The 17,339-nt window shown below is 38.7% G+C and overlaps 1 protein-coding gene across 4 annotated transcripts in view; it reads right to left on the bottom strand.

The window, feature by feature from the left end:
- Positions 1-855: 855 nt before the first annotated feature.
- PHACTR2 (phosphatase and actin regulator 2) overlaps positions 856-17,339 on the bottom strand; it is a 146,657-nt gene continuing 130,173 nt past the window's right edge. For 3 of the 4 annotated variants that reach the window (XM_074896470.1, XM_074896472.1, XM_074896471.1), the window contains 4 exons: positions 13,470-13,531; positions 12,307-12,444; positions 9,974-10,050; positions 856-6,307 (listed from right to left, as the gene is read on the bottom strand). In XM_074896470.1, coding sequence (XP_074752571.1) covers positions 6,292-6,307; positions 9,974-10,050; positions 12,307-12,444; positions 13,470-13,531 — 293 coding nt within the window. In that variant the 3' untranslated portion in view covers positions 856-6,291. Of the gene's footprint in view, positions 6,308-9,973; positions 10,051-12,306; positions 12,445-13,469; positions 13,532-17,339 lie in introns of those variants that run through there. The other variant, XR_012632859.1, reaches the window with a different exon arrangement.

Here is a 17,339-nt window from a genome sequence, read left to right as displayed (position 1 = left end):
TTTATAGTTGTCAATAACTATCCAGCATGATGGGCAGTGGGGAACCAAGTCTTGAATTTTGTTTGCCTTATTTTGCTTGTAAATAGGAGCATTTAGTGAAATTCAAGCAAGTTTCTTTGAGCATAATTTGTTTCTATTTTAAGTCAAATTAATAAAAACAATGAAAACTAAGAACTGACCCAGTGCCATTACGTGCTGCAAAATTTTAATTCCAATGAATTCACGTGAAAATTTCATTTCAGGTGACTGTGGCCCACATATAGTATATTCAGCACATACGAACCTCCTGGCTTTATTGGACCCTTGTAAGAGCCTACTGGAGCTTAACCACCTGCACTGGTGTGGATGGGCTATCAAGCCCTCCTTATTGGTGTCATCTCTCAGAGGTGTCCTTGCAGACTTGGTTGGAAGAGGCATATGTGCAAGGATTCCTACTACTGAGTAGTACCTTGCCCCAGTGTATTGCAGCTCTGCCAGAGAAATAAACGTGCTTGAACGCCTGGTGTTTAAGGGACAGTTGGGGCTACAAAGCATGGCATACTAATATTGCCACCACTTACTCTTTGAGCAGTTGTGCTGTAAAACACTGGGAAGGAACGTAGACTTATTAGCTCTTGAGTGTACAGCAATGTGGTCTGCAGCATTCTTGCACCTCTCCTAAATCTGCAGTTTGGTTGTAAATGGAATTCTACTTCTCTTTTAGGGAAAAATAATAAAAATCTTAAGAGCTATTTCAACAGTTGCAGGCAATTCACATGTGCCATCTCCACACTCTTCCCACCCCTATTCATACAGTTAGATGCCCATTCAGACAAGCCATTGATATCTTTTTGTTTCAAATCACACCAGCTAAAATAATAATCCAAAACACAGTATTTCTTTAATTCCAAAATTTATACAAGTTTACAAATCAATATACCACCCCACAAAGTAGTGAATGGAAGAGAAGATGTTTAGCAACATTTTACTATATTATAACAATGTTCAAATATGGTTAAATTTGACATAGTATTGCAAGACTTTTTTAATATAAAGAATTAATGACTGAACAAGGAGATACAGAGAATACTGTTACTTTCTTTGTTCCTGTGCAATGCAATATTTAGCTTCTAGAAAATAATGTAATATTGGTGAAATGCTGTATCTAGTTCATATGAGCTCTGCTTCCATTACAATCCCGAAACAAGATGGAAACACTGACAAAGTGAAATAAGATCTTATTAATCCTTAAAGTTAATAAATAGAAACCTGTCAAAGCATGAAATTGAAATATGTTATTTTTACTCCATTTGTCCCTTTAAAAAATATAGATATACTTCCATAAATTTTTTTTTTTTTTTTCAGATGTGTGTTAAATAGAAGCTTGAAGCTATTCTGGGGAATTTACTTTTCCTTTAATTTGATCCTCAAAATAATATCAACCTAATAAAAACTTTCAGAATTGCTTTCTTTTGTTCACCAAAAGCTAGGTCCCAGCAGCGAGCACTGCACTGAGCTTTGTACAGTAAGAGTAAAGATAGCAACAACAATGGAGCTAAATGTGGGAGCTCCTAAAGGCTGGAGGGAAGTTTATTGTGTTTTTCACCCTGAGTACGTCTTTATTTTAGTTTACAGCAGCGGCACAGGTCTTAACTCCTTGAGATACGAATAAAAACAGATGACGTGAAAATGTTAAAAGATGCAGTTCTGGTAGACCTGACAATTTAATGCAAATGTAGGCTTTTAGCTTGGTTTACTTTATGCTTAAAGTGTTAACAGACATCAAGACATGGGCTCATAATTTAGTCTTTGTTTAGGATGTCAGAAGGGCTCAGCCAGACTTGTCCTACTGGTGCAGTCTGCCATGTACCCGGGTGACAATGTGGCTCTCCCTGCCCTGGCTCAACCCCTGCCAGCTGCAGCTGAAGCAAATTCTCTGTAGAGAAAACTCTCTCTAGTATTTATTACTAGTCAGAGATCTGGGTATTACTAGTCACAGCATCTCTGCTGGAAACAAAGCACTAATCTCACCTGGAAGGAGGGGTCTAATTTCTGTAATACCAGGGACACTTCCCTCCCTTTGTTTCACAGCTTTCATTTGGTTTTCAAGTTAAAAAAAAAGTGGTCTGATCTGGTTTTTACCTGTCAACACTGAAGTTGTGGTGCTTCTCTAAGAGCTGCTCAGTGTGGCCAAAGCAGAAGGCGGGGCTGCCCTGCCCCACACCACATCAGAGGTTGGTGAAGTCCACCACAGCAAGGGACACTCATAACTGTAGGTAAATGCTAAGCCCAACAAATAATACAGTCTTGTAGACCTACAATGGCTGTGAACACTTTCAGTGGTTTTGAAGAGACACTGCTCTTGGTCCTACCTTGTTTCAAACCACTGGTTTAAATGGTATTTAGCTTAAATAGCTGTTAGCATTTAAATATTTTTTGGGGGTACTTGTTGAGTCAACATATATAGCACAATTTGAGGAAATTCAGACAGACTATTTTTCATTTGGAACAACTAACTTCAGTTATAAGGACTAGTACGTGTTACCTGAAAGCAGAGAGAGACAAGAGACATTCTAGAACCATTTCTATTTGTTATGCGAAGAAATTAGGATTTGATTAAGCATCCATTCTTCTGCACCCACAGCAACATCATGTGATGCATGATCCTACTGATAAATGTGATAGATGAGGTCATTTCAGAAACCACTACTTCAAGCTATTCATTTTCTCTTTGTGTGCATGTAGACATGTGAGTTCCTATCTGACTCTGTATGTGTGTAAGGTATGTGTGTACGGTTTGTCATCTGTTGTGGATAACGTTTAAATGATTTGTCCAACTTGATAAAAATTAACACACTGATCCCTTTTAGCCAGCTGGACTGTACTATGCATTGCATGCAATGTGGTTTTTTTTTTTCTTTGCCTTTTTACACATTTTTTTTTCCTCAAGGATTACTCACTCAGGGGTTTCTCAGGACTTAGCCTGATTTTTCCCTTATAACAGGCATGCAGCACCACAGGCAGTTACATACATGACTTATTACTTCCAATGGGCTGTTGTAGCAACTTGAAGACATTTGAAGTCATCAATACAGAGGACTAGGAGATACAGCAGAAACTGACTTCAGGCAGCTCAGTAAGGTAAAGCAAATTTTCTTCACTGCACATAGTGACATACCAAAATCTTGTTATTTTTTTATTGCATGGATAACACTTTACAGCTGTCATTTTTTTCTGCCAGTTGATATTTAGAATATAAAAATAGTATATACAATTCTAAGTCTGTGTGTGGGTACAATACACAATGGATAGTTTATAGTAATTCTGCAAGTATACTACATTTTTACATGAGTTCCAATAAAGGTGACTCTTTTTGTCCAGTTACATAAGTTTGCTTAAGTAGTTTGCTGAATTGTGGGCCAAAGAATGCATCTGGTTATTCAACATCAAAATAATAAGAAATCACATAAGAAAATAAAGATTAGCTCAGCATCTCTACCCAGGCTAGTATTCTGCCTCTAACAATGGCTTGTAGCGAATATTTAAAAAACCCCAAACCCAGGAGGAGGACGGGGAAAGCCTAAGTGATACCTTATCTACATATCCTAATGTCTTTTGGCAAAACACAGCTTGAGGAAGTCTGAACCAGAAGTTGTATCCTCATCTTTGTGTTAACTCTTAAAATGAGAAGGTGGCACATGTCTTTCCAACTACGCTCCAGTCTTCTTGCAAAGTCAATTAATTCATTTCATCCTAAGAGCTTAACAAGTTTTACTTTGCTTGTATAACCATATGTACCCTGGCATGTCAGTGGAGCTGCTGTCTTACATAAAGTTTATATAGTCTGACCTTACCTTTGTCCAAGTTACTCCGCCTGTGCAACAGCTATCTTTCTGCATTTAGTACCTTGGCTGCTTTCAAATGTTTCTAAGTGATTAAGGCAACACTGAGGTCGATTTAACGGCTCCACTTGTTTCCTTTGAAGTGAAATACCGTGTTTTATACTTCAGAGTCAACACAGTAGGCCTATATAGCATTTTGGACACACATTTCTAAATTTGGCAACAAAAACAACAAAAAGTTTAAGCAGGAGAACTATTTATTAAGTGCTAGTGTAAGTTTTAAGTTTACTCTTCAAATTCTAAAAATAAAAAATTAGGATTCTACCAGAATTGCTGACAAACCTTAACTCTAATGGCCTGATAATTCCTGTATGATTTAGTGCCAAAGAATACATTTTCACTGCTTCCTTGATGTCAAAGTGGTGTTCCTATATTTATAAAATGATGGGCCTCACAGAAGCTAAACTGTTTTCTGCAAATGGAATCCTAATGGCTCTTATTGATTCCATTAAAAAAGGAAGGTGCTGCTTCCTTTTCTTTGCTACAAGCATGTAGATAGTTATTTTATTTTGTTATTGATATTTTGGGGTCTGTATGTCATTTGATTTTTACTAAAATGTAAGTGATCCTAACAGTCATACAAATCTATCTTTTTAAAAAAATGTTTGTCAATCTCTTTAAAAATATTTAATAGAGAACCAGCTATTGGAAAGCACTCTCCTGTTACTAGAAGTGCTCTTTACTAAAATAATCCATCCCATTTATGCAAACTTGGTCTCGCTGTATATATCAGTAAAGAGGGAGATCTAATTTTAGCCACCAAATCGCCTTCCTGCCTTTAGGCTGACATCTAAACCAACAACCTTCAGTTTTATAAACTAAAAATATTCCACAAGAATCTATTGCAGGTTCTGAGGTAAAAATCACATCTACGCAGACCTTTTATTGCCTGAAAAAGAAATACTTACACTTCACAATGAAAAACTAAACAGGGCACATAAAAGACAAAAATAAATTGTAATATGTACACACATTAGAAAGGATAAATAGCAAATACATTGTAATACTGCATTAAATGTATGCATATGTGAATTCCAGACACCCCCCCCCAATGTTGTGTACATTAATTGAAAGGATAAATAAGTGTTAATATAAGAGAGAGAATTTCTTAGTGTAAACAACGCCACAGGCTTTTTAATAGGCCTTTGGGCCAACTTAGAAAAACCATGTATTGCCTTTCACACTCCATACCACTTAATTTTAATAGTACTGTATTCACATATACAATTTCAGGATAGTATAAAAATGATGGATCTAAGAAGCATTCTTCACACTCAACAAAAACAGGCTGCAGACACTCTAAGGATTTTCCATTCACTTTTACAGGACCACTGGCTGAAGACATAATGATTCATCTGGGAGTTCCTCCTCAAAGCAGTGCAGGAGTCCTTAAATGTATAAAGTCACATTAGTAATCACTGCTTGAGCCTACTAGTAAAGACTTTTGTGTCTAATTTCAACTCTGATTTTGGATTCACACTAACATCATGTTGAAGTTGACACCACTGCCTGCCACAGGTGAGAAAGATAATGATCCCTCTGGTTTGAATGGCAAGTGACAGACAGCAAGCAGTGTTTCTAAACATGAAGAATTTCATTGCATTCATAGTGTCACATTATTTGTCCTTCAAATCCTAGTTATGTATTTCTGAGGATCCAGAGTATGTCAACATTAAAAATCAAAAAATATATGACTTGTTCTGTATGAATGTTCAATGTATTTTCTTGAAGCATGCTCATCAGGATTTTAAAAAATACAGCTGAGTTATACTAGGACTAATTTCTGGCAATTGTATTTACTGGCACCAGAGGAAATTACAGTTCTTCACTAAAGTACTGATGACATGAGGACTTGTGGCTCGCTGTCTTTCTAAGACAGGCTGTGACCACTAAAAAGAAATACATGCACAGTTGCTCACACTCAGGTTTTTTAAAAAAATAATTCCTCCCACTGGCCAAGTGCATCGTTAAGCAGTTCCATCGTTCTACTTTTCTCTGTGGACTGACAAGTGAAGTCTCTCTTCCCCCACGCTCTCAGTCCTTTTTACAGCCCTCTCAGTTACCCTCAGTCACAGCCCTGTGAAGTCTGATGAGTTCCTGGTAACAGGCTCTCGAGCGATTGTCTTCAGCTCTTCCTGACTTGTGGCACTCTGATGAAGAAGTCCATCGACTTGTCTGCATGGGCTAGCCACAGAACCGCGGTCTGTCTTAACACTGACAAAGAGTTCACATGGGTTCTCTTCCTAGACAAATTATTTGTCCATTGATAAAGATGAGGGCCACATGTTTCATTAACCTCAGGGTAAGCTGTAGCACACTCAGTCAAGTTCCAGTGCAATCACAGGTCTTCAGGATGCAATGATTTCCTCAAAGAAAATTGTTAGAAGAAATATGGGATGTGGTCAAACAGTTATGGACGATGAAACCTGAAATGATAAATCATTAAAAAACTTAGAATTGTACTATTTCAACTGACAATGACACTGATCATCCTGCTCTCACAGCTGTTTACTTTTGTTGCCTGAACAGAATTATTCCTGATTTTCCTCGTCTGTGTGTGATTAGTCAGCCCTATTATCCTTTGCTGTGTGTCTCTCTCTACTAGAAAACTAAACCCCCTCAAACAGGGCTATGGTGTGGCTCAGGCACACCATGGTGTATGTCTGTCTGTCCGTCCATACATTAACCTGTTGCTGTGGTCCCTGGCACAGTTTTGTTTGGGTCAACCACTGCTCTTCCAGATACTGCCTGGGCATGGCTGGGATTAGCACAGGCCAATAGGCAGATGGAGTATGGGGGGACATCACCCTTTTTTGGGGTCTGAGGCAGAGGTTGACTGTCTGTATTCAAGCTGTGCCAAGCCTGCTGGCCTCAGGGCTGAAGAAGTCTCCAGTCTGTTTTGTTTGCCAATATAGGTTTAGTCACAAGTGCGTCCACTATTTGGAGACACTGTCAGTAAATCAGAAAAACTTTGCTAAGCCATAAACCTTAAATTTCCTTGTGCAAAATGAGGCTAACAAAAAATTGTGGGTTTTTTGAAGTAAGCAACAAATTCTGTAGCACTGCAAATGCTTTCTTCCTATTAATAACAACCAACTGTAGCACATGAAGGCCCAAATACACCTCACTGGTTTGTAGACTTTTAGGTAGGGCATGTACATCACTCCAGATTGCCTTCATGACAGATAGAGAGGTGGGTGGCTTCAAAGGGGGTTGCCAACCTTTTCTAGAATAAGCTAGGAGCCTACAGCCATTGAAATTCTAACTCAGTTTAAATGCAGTGATTCCAAGCAAAAGGGTAACAAGGGCACCAATATCAGGTGCTCAATGTATGTATCACCAACCTGTTTAAATGGCTTAAAAATATCTATCCATGAAGTAGTAAAAGATGCAGCAACTTTAAAAAAGCAGAGGCAATGATGCACCTAACACAGTAGATTTATGTGAGTTTTTGTTCGACACGTTTTCTCTGAGCAGTTCCAGAGAAGAGCAAAGAAAATAAGCCACACATTACCCCTGTAATGTGGTACAGTACAATACAGGGATGCATTTCTCAAATAAAGAAGATGTACACAAAAGCTGACATTCACAAGTATGCAGCTCATATGCTAAGTGAGAGTACAGTGCATTGCAAAAAAGACACAGGGTTTTGTATTTGTGTAGAGCAACAATATATTGGACTATATATAGCATTTCCATTAGAAGCCCTTTATAAACATCTACTGATATCCTCTACCAAAACTTTTATTTATTTCTCTATTTTTAGAAACTCAGTTTCTTGGATTCTGTTATAAAATAAGAGAAGGAATCAGTCTAAATTACTAGGAGTAGAAAACCAGTTCAACTAACAGTCATTACAGTAAATGATGAACAATGAAAAACAGTGTTTTTTTCTTTCCCAAGTTTAATATAAAATTTTAATAATTCAAAGATATTGTAAATACTGATTATAATATTAAAGCATCATAAATTGAATATGTAATAATATAAGAAACTATATGCTATAAGCTATTTTTGTTTAACAAGCAGCTTCCTTGTCTCATTCTATCACTGAACTTCAGGAATACATGCTTGTTAACCAGATGCCAATGCAAGTGGCTTTTGTTTTTTATTATCTCAGTGATCTCCTTGAAAAAAATTAAAAAATGAGTGATTCATTCTCTGGCTAGAGACTTTTGTCTACAGTTTTCTCAAAACAAATCACTTTTGTTGTATCAATCCAAATGTAATGGTGAACTACATAATTTTTAATGAGAAGTCCCGGAGGAAACAGAATCTCTTTATATTTTCAAAATTGCAATTGACTTAAAACATCTGCATCTAATTCTGCTCTTAATTAGTTTTTTTCTAGTGTTACTCTTCTGACTTCTGTGCAGTGGCTCCACAACATGACCAATGAAAAAAAAAGAGGGTGAAGAGGGAACAGAGAGCGCCTGATTTTCCTCAGGTTGAAATTCATCCAGGACCCTATAGAATCATTGCCTATATTTATCACAATTTGGCTGTGCTGATTTTTTACTCCATTTTCCAAGGCCCTCCTCAAAAAAAAATTCACTTTTTAACTGTTTGTCACTCCACTGGATCCCTGAGATTTTTGTCTCAGGTTTCAAGAATCCAATTGTAATCAGTCTCAACTGTTTTCAATTCTCGTGAAAAAATACCCAATTCTTTTTCTATGACTCACGCCTATCTGTACGTATGCTTCTATACTGCAGGGCAACTCAAAAAACGGAACAATGTAAGCAGGAGATTGAACTCCACCCCTCTCGGCACACAGCCAGATTTCTACTCCTGCTCATTTTCTTCTTGGGATGCCCATTTAATTAAAGTAGCATTTTTATATATCCTGAAGAAGATATACTACCTACTAACTGAACAGAAAATGACACCAGAAGCCAAATGAAAATATACCTATCCGTGTTCAAAAATTACATTTTCTAATGCTCAGAATGCAACACTAGATTAAAACCCTGCCTCCTGCTTAATCTCTGGGTTTAGATTTGTTGTCTGTGAAACTGGTTTGATTTTTTGAAAATTGATTTATTCATGTTATATCTACACTGAAGTGATTTTAGAGTATTACCAAAAAAAAAAAAAATCCATGTTTTGGTAAGAAAAAACCCCACAAGTTATGAAATCAAGCAATCAGCTAGGAGATGCCAGGAATCACCAAACACCGATCTCCCATTGTGAATTTTCCTTGTAACAGTCTCTTTAATTACAGGATTCACACTCATTTGCTTGGATCCTGAGTTTGATTGAAACAGCAGCAGGAAAAGGAAGGGATCCAGTCTTGGGCAATTGTTTTTATTTGACTTAACTCTGTGTGAAAGTGGAGACAATAATACTATGTATAGTTTTGCTAGCTGGTGGCAATTTTCAACCTTTGTAACTTAAAAAAAATACCAACAGATGCCACAAGGATAGCAGAAAGTGCCTTCCTCCCCCTAGGAAATCTAAGTCCTGGCTAAAAACTGCAGACACTTCAGAGCATTTTAAATAACGCTTCAGACAACATCTTGGTGTTATTCAAAGCAGAGAACAAAATAAATCCAGATTAACACATCAGAAGTAGCAAACAGGGAATACTAGCATCTGTCTTGCTCCCCAGAAGCTGCTGCCAGGAGCCCAAGTGACCCTTAGGAAGCTCTCCAAAACACTGGTGAGCTTTTCTGAAGTTCAGCACATCATCTAGTTTTCACTTAACAAATGTATCTACAAAATGTATACTATTATGAGCAAGAGAGTACTGCCAAAGAAGGGCATCCTTTTTTTTTGTGCTTGAGGACTGTTAACTTCATCTGTGAGAAATGCTGAGTCCTTCCAAAGGATTATTTTTTCGATTTCCCAAACAATCTTTTTCCATGTAGCAACTGATCCACTGCAGTCACCTTCACTGCATCCCAACTTCAGGGATGGCACCAGCCACACTGGGAATCCCAACAGAATCAGTAGTGGGATTTAGGTGGGATTCAAGGGGACTGAGAGTAGGAATCTACGCAGTTATGACACAGCTGCAGAGAACTTGCAGAAAGGCAGAGGGTTGCTGTCATACTCCTCTCCAACTTACTCAAGAGGAGGTATTCACCCACCTGGTAAATTGCCGACTTTCCTCATGTACTTCCATTTCTGTGCTTTTAAATTCATTTAGTTCTTTTCGTATTGCTGCCTAATAAAACAATAATGACATACACAACCATAAGAAATACAAATCTTAAGGAAAGAGTTTGAAAGGAACCTGCCCTACTACTGCAGGTTCCCTTACAGTTCCCATTTTCCAGTCTCCCTTACTGTAATCCACAGCTCTCATGCATTTCTGATCATCAACATGAACGACTGTTTTTAATTATAGCTATTTGGAGCAGTAATACACTACAAAGAAACTCAAAGCATCAAACATCAGCAATAAACAAAGAAACACCAAATCTACTGCAATGAGTGAACCAACCCCCCACTGAAATATGGCACTTCCTACAGACAAAAATGGGCAAGGGACTGGGTTACCTCAACCATCACCTGCTGAGTATGCACCCAGGAGGGGTCTGTATCTCCAGGCACAGCCCCTGAGGAGCTGGTGAGTCACGCTGCCTGCACAGGCTCTGTACACACAGCAGGGCCCTTGTATTTCCCGGATGGAGACAGGATTTCAAGAATGCGAGATGAATTGCATTTTTTTAAGTGGAATTAGTCACTTGGTTTGATTAGTTTTATGTAAAATTACATTAAATATTTGGACATTTCAGGCTTGCGTTTTCTGTTGGCAGATACTAAAGAACAGCAGAAATTCAGTGCACTTTGTAAATGTTGCTTAAATTAAAAGTGATAAGCAATGTACTTCATCCAGTAATAAATATAGTTTCTGAAATATTCTAATATATACTACAAAGGCTTTTGTTTCTATGCCATATGCTTTCCTACCTTCACTGTGAAATTAAATGACGGTTTATTCTTACTCTTTTCTTTCACTATTCTAAATGAAAGCAGTATCATTTCATTAATCCCTAAAGAAATCTCACCTGGTGTGCATGCCTTTCAATGCAGAACAGACAAGCAGCATGATAAAATTGTAACATCGCCATACTGTGGTCTCATAATTGAGAAACTTCATTTTAAGCAGGGGATAGTTCTGTTTAGCTGCAACAGCATGCTTACACAAAGCCCCTGTAATAGCTAGGAAAGACACAGCTATTTCTGAGCACCTAATCAGCAGCAAAGACACCAGAGTTCCAGCTCCGTAATATAGTTACAGTACAATTTTCTGCTCCTACTGGAATTAGAAAAGTTACTTCCCTGGGAAAAAAAGGGCAAGGGAGTTTCCAGGAAACCTGGGCTCTGCCTTTCTGCTGTGGCGAACAAACATGGGGATCACAGAACCAGCCTTGGGCACCTGTTCATTACAAAATGAATCGAGATTAAAACCTGTTACCCTAAAGTACATAGGAAACTCCACAGTTTTGTTCTAGTGCAGTTTACTCTTGTTGGACCTAGATGAAAGTGGAGGTTCTGGATGCTCTAACCTCCCACAGACTACGCGAGGACTAGAGAGTGCTCAGCACCTCTCATAACCAAAATCTACAAACACTTCTGGGTACATTTTTAATGTCTTCACCTTGACATGGTATGAAATTCTCCTTTGATTGTCGGATGTGCTAGCATTAAAGTTAAAATACAAGCTGATATAAAATCAGGGCTTCACAGTCCTTAGCTATGACAGTGGGTTCTTGCACATATCACTTTTCATGCCAAGCACATCTCATAGGCTTTCCATAAAAGTTGGTTCAGAGCCAGTGCTCAAAGGGCCAGCACTTTTTGGTACCTAAGTCCTACAGCTTTCCTTTTATGAAGTGGTATAGGAGGGAAATGGAAGAGTATTTTATGGCAATCTTTGATCTGTTTTTGAAAAGAGAATCACAGAATCATTAGTCTCATCCTTTGTAATTAGGCAGAGGAACATGCTGGGGGCAAGCGGCCCAAGAAGGTGTGCTGCATGCATATGGTCAGCTCCTGCACTGCTGGCTGTGGCCAAGAACCCTGAGGAGGATGGAGCAGCTTCTACCTTTTTTCACTTGAGTTGCAAAAGTAACTCAATGGCAGTGACTCAGGCTTCTGTCTACAGAAACCTTGCCTGAATTCCACGTATTGTAGCCATCTTTGCTACCAACATGGCTTAGCAAGGCTAAGATGGCTAAAGGCTAAAAATGCAAGAAATTCTGGCCTGAACTGCTGTAATAGAGGTGGCAAATATGCTCTTAATAGGGAAGAGAGTGGGTTTTCTTAGCTGCAAGCAGTAGATGCACAGCAGTACCGTGACAGCCTCTAGCAGATGTCATTTGTGATGCTGGTATCAAAAGAATGTAAACCAGAGGAAAGACCCCCAAAAGTGACAGATGCAAGCATTTTCTTTTAATCTACATTTTTCTCTTACCTTGTCTGCAGGAGTTAATCTGGCCCAAGGCTTGTCAGCACGACGGTCATAATCCGGAGAATCCGTGACCTCCACATACTCGTTAAATCGAAGGATTCTTCTTGCTTGAAGTTCAGCCACTGTAGGCCTCAGGCTGAGCTGTAAAGCAGGAAGCAGAAAATAGTACGTTTAATAAGATGAAATAAAATAAAAGATGAGGATATGATGTAATCTCAAGAGAACTTGAGGTATTTCTAAATAGGGTCACTTTCAGGTGTCTAAAAAAAGGAACCATCCTGGGACCACTGCATGGGAATGAGGAAGCAGCACAACCTAATTTCTTCAATTATAAAAATAGTCTTTGTTGGGCAGGTCACAGAGAATCGTGACAGTTATCCCTGGCATATTAATTGTGACTTTGCAACTATCACACCATTTACCCCACTAGGTAGCAGGTCCATTTGCATTAATGGTTACACAGTCTGCTGTGTTCAACTATAATATTGAAAATAAGCAGGACTTAGAGGCGCCTGCCTAACCAAAAAAATTGGTTTTGAACACCCAGAGGTCATTATGATGCCAAATTGTTTCAGTCACCTCAAACAATATTCACTTTAATTAACTAAGGATGATCATATTAAGGAAACTGTATTTTTGCAGAGAAGGGCAGACTAGGGATACCTATGAAAATTCCCCCCATCCTAACGAGCTCCTGAAGTCAGGGCAGCAGATCCGTAACTGCTTTATTTCCAGGGACAGTGAGTACAATCCCACCTACAGTGGCCAAGACCACTGATGTGGTTAATAGAACACTAAAGGGATTTCTCAGGGCCCACACTGCTTTGCTGCCCTTGAGAAGAGCAGAGGTGCACGCGTGGCTGCCCTCGAACATACATGACAGCAGAGGTCATGATCACAGAGCAAACACGTATTGTTTCTCTCCCCTGCTTACACAGACAAATATTGAGCATGGCCAGACTCCGTATGCTTTTCCAGGTATGGGAAACTGGACAGGATGGAGTTTACCCCAAGATGGACTTGGCTTGTACTGCTTTTTAAACAGATTTCTAATCTGGGGGCATGACTGATGGACATTTGCAGTAATGTATATACACTGATTTTGAGAATTTTACAAAAAATAATTCTATGTACACAAATACGCAATACAAAAAACACATCATCACCTTTCTACTGAGTCTACGTTTTATTTCTCTTTTGGCTTCCTGTTCCTCTTCTTCATTCTTCTCTGTTTTCAGAAGAGATAAAAAGGAATGAATATTTAAGTATTGTAACTGCACATATTGTATTTCTCTTGGTTGAAAGCTTCAGGATTTCAGGTCCTGGCTCATGTCTCCTCATATTTCTGGATGGTCTTGCATGTGTTGTCTGCTTTTTGGATTTTGTGTGCTCTGATTTCTTTTCCCTAACCTCATTTCCCCTGATTCTGTAGACATTTCAAGTCACCACTGTGGGTCAGAAACACAGCAAAGAGGAGGTGTCTGCCATTTCCTTTCTGTGTAACACCAAACAAGAAATACCCTGAAAGAGCTGCCTAATGTTTCAATTACTCGTTTTAACATTAAAATCACTGTTGCTTTTACTTCCAACATGCCACCTACTGACTTTAGAATAAGAGTATAATTATTCACGAGGGTCAAGAAAAAACTTTGCTCCAAGTATCTAAATTGTCCGAATGTCCTCTACTGCTACAGGACGCGATGAATCAATAACAATTTGTTTCACTGTCATTTGTTAGTGCAGATTGGTTTTGTTACTTTAGTATTTTTTTTCTGGTTTTATAATGTGGGCATATGATTCAGTACTCAAACGGTCTTGGTTAAGGGCCATTAGCTAAACCAAATGAATGAGTACACACATTTTTTAATCTATTTGGGCATGAGATTGAAATGTGCTTTTAACAAACTTCTTTGCTAACCAAATTTATTGAGTACCAGTGAAAATCAGACTTAGAACGTCATGTTCATAGGGACTCAGCATTTTTTTAAATTTATGTACATTTTGAAGAATATTATTTACTCTTTCAGTCTACCTCTGATGGTTATACACAAAGTTAACTTCATTGTGGCTGAAATATCCCACCTAGAGATATCCATGAAATTCTGATCCTCTTTCATTTATGGTTGGGCGTTATGGACTCCACGTTGCAGTTCAAGGCTAACTATAAATCTAAAAGAATTAATTTGTTCATTGTGGATGCAGACAAACTATATAGATGAAAAAGCAGTTTTAAATCCTGGTATAGTCCTATTTGCCTTGTCTGCTGTGTTAGTATAGGCAACCTGGCTGCAACGGAGATTCTGTGTGACTGGTACACTGGAGACAACATTATCACAGGACAGCTTGTGGTACTTGCAGATTCCCTTTGCTATCTCAAAGGCTCTCATATAAGAAGAATATATGAGAAAGGGGAAGAGCAACAAATGATAAAAAAGAAAAAGATGAAAGTTACAGTAGGAAAAAGGCAATGCCAGCCCAAGACCTGCTCTGTGAGAACAGTCCAACACCAACCCCGGGTTTCCATCAGCAAGATGTAATCACACAGCGTTGTTGCAAGGATTAGGTTGGATCTTGTGTTGATGGTGAGATACTGAGATACTGAAATGCGGATGTAATTGATTGTTTAATAATAGCTTTGCTCTTAAACAGTGAAGAAATGGATGGCTTGTTTCCATAGAGGAACTGTAAATGGACTAAAACTGAAGAATGTTAAAGAGAGAATGATAAAGAGAGTTAAAGATTGATCTATATTTATTTTTTAAAAAATTAATATATCAATAAACAAGCTGGGTGTATTTGAAGACTTATGACTTTAAATGATAACTCTTTACAACATTTTCACCGAACAAAATCAAAAGCTCTCTAGCTGTTTTAGGACAGGTAAATAATCTGTAGGCTTTTGTTTAAATATATTGTCTTTGCCATCAATAGACATAGTAACTGAGGTAATTAAACTTAAACTATTAATTTGGGGTTCCATTCACCTGGGAATCATTTGACATAAAAAATTTTGTCCCTTCAGGAACTGAGTTGCTTAAGTCCAACCTCAGAAGTTCTCTAGTAGCAGACACAGCAGAAAAAAAATGTAGCTGGATATACACATCGATGTACTGCCTTTTCCTTAATTTAGTTTGTAAAATACTTTCTGCATTATTTTTATCTTGACGTTTCTTTGCTATCTAAACCACCATGTCTCCCATGAAGACGCAATAAGACACAGTGTAAGAAACAGGGACTCATACTGCTTAATGCACACCTTAAGAAACGACTACCAACAGCATGGCCACCTGAAACTGTTTTTCCATATTTTGGGGGAGGATAAAAGAACTCAGAAAAGTTGATCTAGACATTTAGGAAGGTTGAAGGTTAGCTGCCTGTCCCAAGCTGTGAAGTTACCTCCCTGTGGGTAGCAGATGACTGCACAAAGGGATGGCTGGACACGGGAGACCACCTAGAAATGGGAGGTGAGCAAGGCCATCATCTTAGTTGCTGGGCAGAGGGTCCAGGCACATCCTGGAGCAGACCACCAAGGAAAGCTGGAAGCCCACCTTTTTGAGGAGAACTCTAACAGGACACACCAGGAACTTCCTTCACTCCCGGAAAAGCAGGAGGGGATCAAACCCACGGAGAACAGACACGTCTTCTGCATGAGCAGTCAGGGCAGGACGAGTTTTATACATTCAAGTTCTTCTACTTCTAGGAATAAAACCTGAGAGCTAAAGGAAAGGGACTGAAATCTGGTGGCTGCTGCTAATATATTGAATCCGCTGTTTGGTGAATGGCCCTCTGTCTATGGCAATGACTCGTACCTAAAGCACCTATTTCCCATCTCCCGCTTGCTGGGCAGAGTCTTGCTTTAAAGCCCAGTGCTACAGAAACACTGCCCTGATACAAATTCCTACCAACAGTAAAACCCTACAAGATATTTTTGGTTTTTTAAGGTAAAAGTTTGAAAGTTGCCATAGTGAGTTAAGAAGATGTGTGGTACTAAAAATAATGGGTCTGGTGTTCCCACTTCCTTCAGGTGTTGTGGAAAATTCCATCTGGAGGGCTGAGTTTTGGCTGCAGGTATGAACTGACTCATTTGCCCAAACAGGAACACATTAATGCATAGGAACACACTTCTGACTGCTTTCCACCTTAAAAGCAGATATCATCTGTGTGATGTGGAGAAAGAAAATATAAACACAACATTCCCAGCTGCAAGTCCCCTCCTGAGATGTCCCGCTGCTGCTGTACTGGCAAAGGACCAGCCAAGCGCTCTTTGCTTGCAGGAGTCTCCAGTTAGATCCCAGAAAAACTATGGTTTCTCTCCTTCCCTCCCTGCAACTCCTAGGAGGTCAAACAGGGATTTGACTTCTCACTGAAACAATTTCATTTAGCATCACTTATCACGGTCTTTAAGTTAAAAAAAAAAACACCAGTCAAAACAGAACAGCTTTTCTGGCATCTATACTTTATTGCTCTTGCAACTTTTGCCATATTAAATCTGGTCACCTTCTATTCTGTAGGACATTTGTTTTGTAGCAGAAGGGGAAAAGAGAAAGAAATTGTTATGCCTGAAGACTGCTCTGTTCTTGACCAGAAAGTACTCCCAGAGTGTAAAACCGAACTTTCCATTGTGTCCCTATGGGATTAGCTATGTTTAGACTTCTCTGTGGGCTTGCTAGGGAAAGAGAAAGAAAAGACAAACAAAGCATTTGCCTCTTGAAGTGCTCTGTAACACACAAAGCAGTTTGTTTTTCCTGGTTTTACAAGCAAAGATAACTATTAATATTCCTGAACTAGCATCAAGAGCTAAACTGTTTTCTATAAAGCCAGCACTGGCAGGCACGCAGGTGCACAGTACAAGAAGTTCACTGTCCCTTACAAATACATAAAAAATACAGTTATCTTAATCCAAAATTCCTGGAAGAATAAAAAGTTTCTTTGCCATAATACAGTACTATAAATACTACTGGCTCAAAGCCAGTACACAAGAAACCTGTCTTTATTAAAAACACAGGGCTTTATCTATTCCTTCAAGCAGATTCCTG

The sequence above is a fragment of the Athene noctua genome, chromosome 1 (assembly GCF_965140245.1).
Source record: "Athene noctua chromosome 1, bAthNoc1.hap1.1, whole genome shotgun sequence".
NCBI classification, from domain to species: Eukaryota; Metazoa; Chordata; class Aves; order Strigiformes; family Strigidae; genus Athene; species Athene noctua.
The sequence above is the reverse complement of the archived record's forward strand: the minus strand, read 5'-3'. Positions and strand labels throughout refer to the sequence as shown.